At 32.5% G+C, this 9,922-nt stretch overlaps 1 protein-coding gene across 8 annotated transcripts in view; it reads left to right on the forward strand.

The window, feature by feature from the left end:
* Positions 1-8,022, forward strand: part of LOC118191648 (complexin-like) — an 81,375-nt gene extending 73,353 nt beyond the window's left edge. For all 8 annotated transcript variants that reach the window (XM_035362478.2, XM_035362482.2, XM_085810088.1 and 5 more), the window contains 2 exons: positions 2,615-2,735; positions 4,317-8,022. In XM_035362478.2, coding sequence (XP_035218369.1) covers positions 2,615-2,735; positions 4,317-4,390 — 195 coding nt within the window. In that variant the 3' untranslated portion in view covers positions 4,391-8,022. The remainder of the gene's footprint in view (positions 1-2,614; positions 2,736-4,316) is intronic.
* Positions 8,023-9,922: the final 1,900 nt, after the last annotated feature.

The following is a 9,922-nucleotide window of genomic DNA, read 5'->3' on the forward strand; positions in this document are numbered from 1 at the left end:
CAAATATTCTTTTAGCCATAGACGTAGCAAAATTTTCCATAAATAATGTTTTTAAAAGTCGTGATAGAAATGAATGCTGTATTTCAGAGGTTCTCAACCGATGATACGCAAGAGAAAAATGTGGTACGCAAAGAACGAAAGTATTTTTAACTATTAAATTCAAACCTTAAAGCCCCAACATCCTGATCTGAGTTTTTTCTCTAACAGTCATAAATTTATGCGATCTGAGCCTTGTTCAAGAGTGGTGGTGGTAGTAGTACTTTGTAGTGGTGGTACTAAAGGTTTTCAATTTTTGTTTAGATGGTACGCGTTAGTCAAAAGGTTGAGAACGCTGCTGTAAACTATACTACATAGATAGTAAGTGTATATTAAACCTCGTCCGTTATAAGGTAATATGTAACGAACAGAAGTATTTCAAGAGGTATCTCGTCAATAATCGTCCTTTGTTGATTCTTCTGAAGGTTGGTTTGGTTTATTTGACTATCGCAAAGCACTCGAGTGCTATCTGCTTAAGGGGAGAGATGTCTTTGTGAAGGACTTGTTAAAGCAAACTGGCTCATTCACACGTTACACGTGGGGAAAAACACGAAAACGCCTATGCAGCCAGCCCGTTCGTGGGGTTCGAACCTTGGGCCGAACTATTACCGTACAGTGAATTTATCTCTCGGTCGCAGGTGGACATTTCTGAACGTGTTTCATGTCACTTGAGTTAATTTTAACACATCATTGTCTTTACTGTTAACTTCAAGGCCTTGTATACAGATGTAGTATCATAGATAATAAAATTACTCTTCAGTGTCAAAGCTCTCAAAATCTCTGCCTACGAAACCACCTGGCCACAATTTTCTTCAGTCCAAATTCGTGGTCCTATAAGTAATTTGTTGCTAGCTTTTGTTATTGAGAGTTAGCAAAGAAAAATATTGAAATGATGTTTCTAGAAGCCCCTGAATGTTAATCTTGTGTCAGAAGTTGCCTTGAGGCACCTTTGACAATCATTGGCTGCTGACTCGAGTGTCCATCACCCGAGACTTTTTTTGTTCAGAAAATTTATTCATGATCCATTGTATTTCAAAATAAATTTTATTTGTCTAATTTTCAAATTTTCATGATAAATGTTTTCTCCATATAGTAAATGTAACTATGTGTCAATTTTCTTTTTAAAATTCATTGACGCTTTTTTCTGATTTTTTTTTTTTTTTTCGAAAATGTTTAGAATTTTACTTTTGCGAAGTAGCAGTTATGCTATATCGAAGGATTTAACATAGTGACTGTATTACTTCAAGGAGCTCTCTGATATTTCCGTCCACATAAAAGAGCCTGCCTTTTCACAACGTTGTAAGCATGTGCAAACTTGTTGTTTAGTAGTCATTTTTTTCCATAAATCTAATCCTTGAAAGCTTAATTCAAATTCTTACTCACCAATAATTCAGCGACTTTAAATTAGACAGTTTGCTTCTTATTAATAGATGGCTTGTAAGGAGCTGTTAATCGAATAAAACAAGTACCGTATAAAAGCAGAAAAACTCAAAGTTCTTATTTTAATACCCAGTCCATCTTTTATAAAATTAATTAACATTTTTCTCGAGAGAATATGAATGGCTTAGAAATGAAAGAGATATAGAACAGACTAAATAAAGATGCAACTCTTTGCTTAAAATAAATCCCTATGAATACTTTGACAATGAAGTAGGGTAATTGGCTTTTAGAGAGAATAATGACTCACAGAAGTTCTTAAATAACATATTAATTCTCCTGAAAAATAAAAGCTGTTAAATTCTTTGTGAATGTTTAGCTATAACTGTATCAATTAATATTTTTAACTTAGAAATGTTTATTGATTTAAAGGTGTTGGAAGAAATGATATAAACTGCATAATACACCGTTTCAGATGTCAAAAACAAATGACACTGAGCTTTATATTTTCCTTCTGTTGCATGCTGTTTTACATAATCGTATGGTTTATATGCATGCATATAACAAAAGCATTTTATTTTACTCTTGAAAAGTGCTTGTAAGTCTTGAATTGACTTGAACTAAAATAGTCTGTCTATAAAATAGACTTATCAGTGGAAAAGAGGTGAAGCCGCTCATCCCTGGTTGGTCGACGCAGGATCAAATCTCTGGTAAACGTCTGGCTGTAAGGGATTTTTTGTGTTTTGCCCCATGCGCAATATAAATAAGATCCACTTTCTTTAAAAGGCTTCCAAGAAGGGATCTCTCCTCTTAGGCAGATAGCCCTTTTATACTATATCGTAATCTTCACAATCCAATCCCTCCTCTTAATTTGGGACTATTTCATGCCTAAGTCATAATCAAGTCCAAAAGTAATAAAAAAAAATATCTAAACGAAGGGTTTTTTTTTTTTTTTTTTTTTTTTTTTTTTAATATATGATTGTTGCATTTCACTTTTGAACAAAACGGTTGGTTGTTTCAAACGAATCATTTGTCCAACAATATAAATGTAATTTTTATTTCTTAACTCTTTCTTTTATTTTCTGATCTCAGCATGAATCGGTGTTTCAGTCATTATTGTCACATTCCATAAATGAGTTGAATGAAACTGTTTATTAAACGTTTTTCCTTACTCTTTTAACGCTGCTGTTTCTTGTTACAGTATGGCATCAAGAAAAAAGAAGAGGAAGAAGAGGAGGAAGTAATTCCTGAAGGTACCAGTCTAAATCGGAAGAAGAAAACTCCTGCTGAAATAGAAGCAGAGGATCTTGATGATTTTACACGTACGTCTTTCGTTTTTCTCTGCGATTACTGGATCGAAATTTCTGTATACTAATCGCATATTTATCATTTTCTACTTTTCAACAATTTGGATAGATTAACTTTATTTATCATGTTCGATTAATTATTTGTTTTCAGTTGTTTTGTCTAATGTGTCTAGATTCTTTATGTCTGTCCAAATGTGTATATCTATATTTGTCAACAGATTCGGCGAAACTGGCTCAACGTTTCAATATAATAAATAACAATATAATTTCATAATATAAGTTACAATATAATTTCATTGATATACTACCTGATTACATTAATTTCTTACTCCGTTTCTCTAATTTCGCTATCCCGAGTGACTTTCCTAGTCTGTCAGACGAATTTTTGTTTAGTCTTTTCATAGAATCCTATAATACAAATGATAACAATAATTTGTAAAAAGAACATGGAAATAACATACCATGTTTTCTATATTTCGATTCTACGGCTCAAATTATGCCTAAATATTAAATTTTGTAAAATTTGGTGCGACATTTACGGAGAAATTCGAAAATTTAACTTGGCGCATTTTTTTCAGTTTGAACCAAGAATAATTCACTTGGCGAACTTTTTAATATATGACAACCTATTTTCCTTTCCCTTCCATTGTGCAGAAGCGGACAAAAAAGTGACATCGTTCCTACCTTCTTACATTGTGGATGAGCGGAAAAAGTCCTATCGTTCCTACTTTCAAATCATTTTTAAAACGTGCGTAAACCATATTTTCGTTATTATCGCTTTCAACAAATATGCCAAATTTCAAAACGCTCCAATATATAAATTCACGTATATAAATTTTGAACAAAAAGCTCCAATGTTTTGCAGGTATGCTTAGAAATACATCTACTTTAAGTTGATAATAAAAATTTTATAGGTTAAAATTCAAATTTTTTCGAAAAATTTATAAAAATGATTTAAAAAACAAATTTTAAAAATAAATCATAAAAAAAGTGAATTTTATTTGGAATGAACCTAAACTTCAAAATGTGTAGGAAGGAATCAAATAAGTTTCATAAAAATGAGGTGTTGATAAATGCATACCAAATTGAATTAACATTGAAAAGCTAAAATTTTGAGAGCTAATTCTTTAAAAACTACTCGTGCGATATTTACAAAACTTGGCAATTTGGCATAATTTGAGTGGTAGAATCAAAATATGGAAAAAAAATTGGCATGTCATTTAAAAAAAATGTCCAATTTTTTGTCAAAATACCTATATTTGAACAATGCTATATATAAATTTCATACATATCCTAAGTCGCGCTTTCGAGACATAAAAACGCAATTTGAATTTCGTCAATCGGCCCAGTAGAACGGCAGATATAGAAATGTCCTCTCTCTCTCCCCTCCCCCAGTGTACGTGTCATCTTTATATCAATTGAAAGCTATACAGATAGAAAACGAGAGACTGGGAAGTGTTGCTCAATACACTAAAATGCTCTGAAGGCGATAAAGTATCATAAATTTTATTACCTGAACAATATAAAATTATTCATACCTCACTCCTAAAAGTCATTTAAAGTGTTGCTGATTCCAAACGTTCTGTTTTCTTATAGGTTGGAAGAACAGCATCGAAGCTCAGCTCGGGGAGATCAGACAAACATTAGAGAGCAAATGCGTATTACAGTGATGGAGCAACGAATCAAGTGCCCTCTTTTCCTCTTTACAATTCACTCGTCTAGTCTCAATGCATTCAGCTCTCGAAGGAGTCATATTTTTTTATCCATTGGCTCAACGTTCAATCGGAACAGTCGACGTGAATGTTAATGTCTCTTTGCACTGCCTTACACCAAAATTTCAAGTGTGAACCTTCCATTTTCATAACTCACTTGATATTGTTTCGTGTTGTGCTGGTGATTCGAGAAATGTGAATTTAGATGTAATACAAAACTGTGAAAGCTTCTATAGATGTTTCCCAGATGCTGCATAATCAATACGTAGTTACCGAAGATGTAATTGTGGAACTAGAAACGAGACTGTACGAGTTGAACTGTATCTGAATTGATTTCCCTAAATGTGCAGCTATTGTTGGCTGTAGACAGAGCTAACCTTTGCTTCAGAAAATAGTTTAGGCATGTTTTGATGAGAAAAAGTAAACCCAACTTTTTGAAATTTGTGCAGTCGAGGAGCTTCCTACATTCCCTTTCGTATTGGCCGAAAATGTTGCAAAGAAGACTCAAAAGAAGAAACATTTTACAAAGCCTTATTATTTCAATACAACGTAAAATTAACAACGATGCATCATAAATTTCAATAAAAATGACACGCTTCAGGTTATGACAAAGGAACGGTCTCAAGTAATTGTTATAAGTTCGAGGTATTAGAAAACCAAGAAACTGTAAGCACACTGAAATTATCAGTGATAAAGGCTAAAGCATTTGTTTTCAGTTTTCCACTGAAATAACATTATTCATCATCTCTTATTTGTGCCTCATATTAGAGCCTATTTTTCTACCTCCGTATTCATTTAGTAACAAACGATAACCAAACATATCATATCCCTTGCAATTATCACCTGTGTGCCAGGCAAGTCCTTTTAGACCAGACTACAATAATAAATGGTAGGTCAGATGAATGTGAAACTATCTCTTTGAATGACTGACTGGTGCCGATTTAGCTTCGACAGCAGTTAAACAGTTGAAATGTCTGGTTTAAATTTTATCCCTATCACTTTATTTAAACGCGTAACAAGCAGTGGAAATTTTCTGGCTTCATGATCGATGACAAAGATTTTCGCACAAGTTTACTACACACGTCGACTAATAAAAATAAAAGTAATAAAAAGTCAAGAACGAAAATGACTCATATCATTCAAGAACTTTTCATAATTCTGTTATTGAGAGAATTTTCTGATTCACTATACAAAGTAATAATTATAATAACAATTAAAAAACTTTCTAAAGGAGTGATATTTTTTTATCGGAACTTCAAAAGAACTTAAAATATTATATCCTAGATTAGTGGTTCAGAACTTCTGTTATCAAATACATGATCTGAATAGAATTCAGTCCCAAAAGAGTTTTTAATATTTCGTAATGTAAATAAGTAAAGAAAAAGATTTTTTCTTGAATTTGCTGCGATTTATTAGTTAAAACAAACTTTTATATCAGTCGTATTTTTGATAACCAAAAAGTCGTTTCTTTTCTATCTTATACATATAATTCTACTTAAGCACTTAGTTTCGGTACTCCCGTATTTACCGGTTCCTCCAATAATCCACCTTTTGGCGATGACATATAGTTTCGATGGCAGCAGATCGATTAAATAGGTTTTTCGCTTTTCGGCGGGTACTGTTAGGTTGTCACTTTTAGACTCGCTTCAGAGTATTATATGAACTCAGTTTATTAAGAAGGCATCGGCTGTTGTTGACGTGATATTTCAATTGTATTTATTCCATCATGTACAATTTTACTGCATGGAAAGCTTCTGCTTCATTTCTCCCCTAATTTAGCATAAAATACAGTTAAAATTAACACAAGATAGACAAACATTATCTGGAGGATCTTTCCCGAGGAAAGGTTAGGAACAAAATGCAATGCAGATGTGCGCTTGCTCTAATTATTGTAAAGTTGACGTTGAAATAAACCAAATTATATAAAAAAAAAAAAAAAAAAAAAAACCCACTCAACCCCCAGCCTTCTTTAGAGGAAAAGAAGAACACTAAGAAGGGAGGAACATTAGAAAAATTATCTTTCTCGAAGAGTTCCGGATAGCTTCTAGGGCTATCGAACGATCGCAGGAATTTAATGAGAGATGGTAGTTTAGCCGATATACCGGCTAATATACTCGTATCGTAATTTAATTTAAATGATCGTCCAATTGATGACGTATAGGGATGTACCTGTAAAATAAGTACTTTGGTAATGTATTCCTTACTGTAATTTTTGACTTGAATTTTTGCGCATATAGTTAATATACGTATTCTGCGTTTATGTATTATGAAAGGTCAAATACTGATGATTTATTATTGGAAATAGCTATAGCTAAATTAGGATCCACAATTAACCAAACTATTCAGTTGTTTTGTTAACCGATAGCACAGGGCCTTCTTGAAACCATCCATGTTCGTAATCCATTCGAGGTTTTGATATCATTATTGCTTCAAAATAACTTTCAATCTTTGATATAACAAGCTGAGAAAAACTGAGTTGCTGTGATTCACAGCCATCATTTTAACGTCAAACTGAATTTGTTTCAGTTGCTTGAAATTCAAGTTCATCAAACTTTTTTGTCATTTTTGACCCTTGTCTTTAAATGGCACATATATGAAAAATTTAAATTATAACTTCTGTTTTGGAGTTTTCTGTTAGTTTGTTTCCCTCACGTTTTTGCTTTTCAAAGCAAGAGATAGCCGTTTTTAAGAGGTTAAACGCTACGAAGTTTTTGCATTTGTACGAAATGAGGATTAGGAAATAAATGACTTCCAGTTTGGTTAGCCTGGTTTCTTCAACTGGACACCCTAGCTATCATAAAATTAATTTATATCGCTTTGAACTTAACTTTACAGGCCACCGTTTTGCAAAAGCTTTGGTATTTATCCAAAATAAAACTGAATGTAAGTTCCGAAACACCGAATTACCTTTTGTTACTTATGAGACAATGAGAATTGTTAATCATTAGCAATATCAGTTTGTAAAAGTTAATCTCATGTTGCGTAACGCAGTGTCACTCAACAAGATGTGGCACACAGTGTGACACCATGTGACACAACAAGTATTTCCTATATTGCTTCGTAGTTTTTGTTTTATTTTCTTTGTTAAAAAACTCTAGGAATCTAGTTTTCTTTGAAATTTTGTTTCTTTTTCGTTTAACATACTATATTATTGTTTAAGATTACATATCAAACAAGCAACCGTAATTTTATTTGAACGATTTAAAAATTATAATGTATTCTTAAGACAGAAATTTCAGATCCACTATTCTAGTAAGTCATATTTGAGTTGCAATCGACTTTTAAAATTTGTTAAAAAGTAAATGGATTATTAAAAACGAAAATCATAATGTGCACGCTCAGCTGAAAGATTTGTTTACTTTTATCTATGTGTAGCACAAATATTGAAGAAAACGAATTTGCAAGCCTTGTACTAAGAATATGAAGAGAAGATGGATTCCAAGAACTGTGAAGAAGGCAATTCAATAAGGAATGCATTAGAGGACAGAGAGCACTGCATCTTTCAAAATTTATAATTTAGGTTTTAAAAAAATTGTAATGGTCTCCGCTCAATTTGTAAAACACTCTGTAATTAAATTTTGTGAAAAATGTTTCTTAATATTTCTGACCAACGTAAATCAGCGTTTCCTCTTTTTTATAATTAAAACATAATCTTCACAAAACCAGATTTATAAGAATACTTGACTCTTCAAGTATTTTTGATAGTTTAGTATGAATATAAATAATATACCAAAAGCGAAAAACACAAATTTCTGAATTAGCTATTGCAATATCTCTCTCTGTTTTTGCTTGTTGTGAGTTTAATGGGAATTAGTTTGCTATTTGATGTGTGATGTCTAACAATGTACTGAAAAGTTCTTAATGTATTTCTTTCCGTGCTTTTTCACATATTTTATGCAGTATTTTATTAACTGAAGATCCTTACTTAACTTGAGCAAAAAAATAAGCGAATTTATTCCGAGGTATTTATTATTCTTACAGGTTTCCTTGATTAAGAGACATGATAGTTTAATCCTTTCTTGGTCGGCGTCGAGTGTCACACGTTCGGCTGTTTTGCTCCCCTGTGGTCGACGTAGCTTATCATATGACTCAGAGTGAAATTTGCAGACATGAAATCATCGCTACTTACATGTCTCTTTATATTCCGTGATTTTTTCGTTTTTTAGTATTTCTGAATATTGATAAGAATTGGTGCTACTAGTCCTACTTTCTTCACATTTTTTACAGTGAGATTTCCCGCCTTGAACGGAAAGCATAACCATTTTGTATTTTCTATAATTTCGCTCTCTCTGGTTATTTTTGCGAGCTAAAATAGCTTTTATAATGGATTCAGACTGGGAGTCCTAAGGAAGTTAATTACATATTTCTTTTTATATATATTTCTTTATATATATATATATATAATATATATTTCTTTTTTGACGAAGTAAGTTTGACAAAACATGTCATGATTTTAACAATATTTTCGTAAAATACAATTGGTTATAAGTTCATAACTGACTACTAATTATCAGTATAATTTGAAATTCAAAATGAACGTTTTTTCGCAAATTAATATAATTCGAAACATAATATAAGCAAGCTTTGTTTTTCGAAGATTTTGAATGAAACTATAAATTTCGAGAGCGTTCAAACACAGATTCCTCTTCATCAGAAGCAAAAATAACTTTTGCACCGGAAGAACAGCTTAATTGCCTGATTTTAAGTTTACATTGGCGCGTTTCTGTTTCAGTTTGAACCAATACTTTGTGAGTTCAGCACCTGAGAATTGAAATCAAATTAAACATAACTACTTTAAGAACGATGACAAGCCTTTATGTTAAATACTATTATGGTTACTTATTTAACTACTATTACGGTTTCCTTGTTATATATTTAATTTAATTCAGTGGCTTAAATATGCAAGGAATACCGTCGTATAGGGGACCGAAGGCTTAGGGCCTTGAATGTCCTGCTGAACTACATTTATATGTTTAAATTTAAAAGAAGGTGGATATATATATAACAGAAGTCGTCATCTTTTAAGTTTTTAAAGGTCCTATACCTTACCTGCCTCATATGTATATATATCTATGTGTGTTCGCCTAGGGTGTAAATCGAGGACGGAAATATGTATACACACCTTCTAACCGAGGACTTTCGAAGAACCAAGGACATCCTCGGTTGGAAATATTGCCAGAATCGCAATCAGGGACCTCGGATCCATGTAGAAACCAATTATGAGCCAAATCCGAGCTATGTCCTCGGTATGAATATAAGTAGTTTATTTCTGTGTAAAACTGTGTATGGGCTGTGCATCTTTGTGCAAAAATTGGGGCCACGCTTCCATGCCAGAAAAAGCTAGTTCCCCTTACTGCTGTTCGAAGTGAACATATGCATTCCAAATATGGTCAGAATACTATCTAGTCCTCGTTAATGTGGTGTCGGATTAAGGATGAGTGTGTTTTTGATTAACCTTATTTGGTCATGTCACTATAGTCCTCTGTTCTG

This window comes from Stegodyphus dumicola, chromosome X2, assembly GCF_044657685.1.
Source record: "Stegodyphus dumicola isolate Sdum_Otavi_A_Nest chromosome X2, ASM4465768v1".
NCBI classification, from domain to species: domain Eukaryota; kingdom Metazoa; phylum Arthropoda; class Arachnida; order Araneae; family Eresidae; genus Stegodyphus; species Stegodyphus dumicola.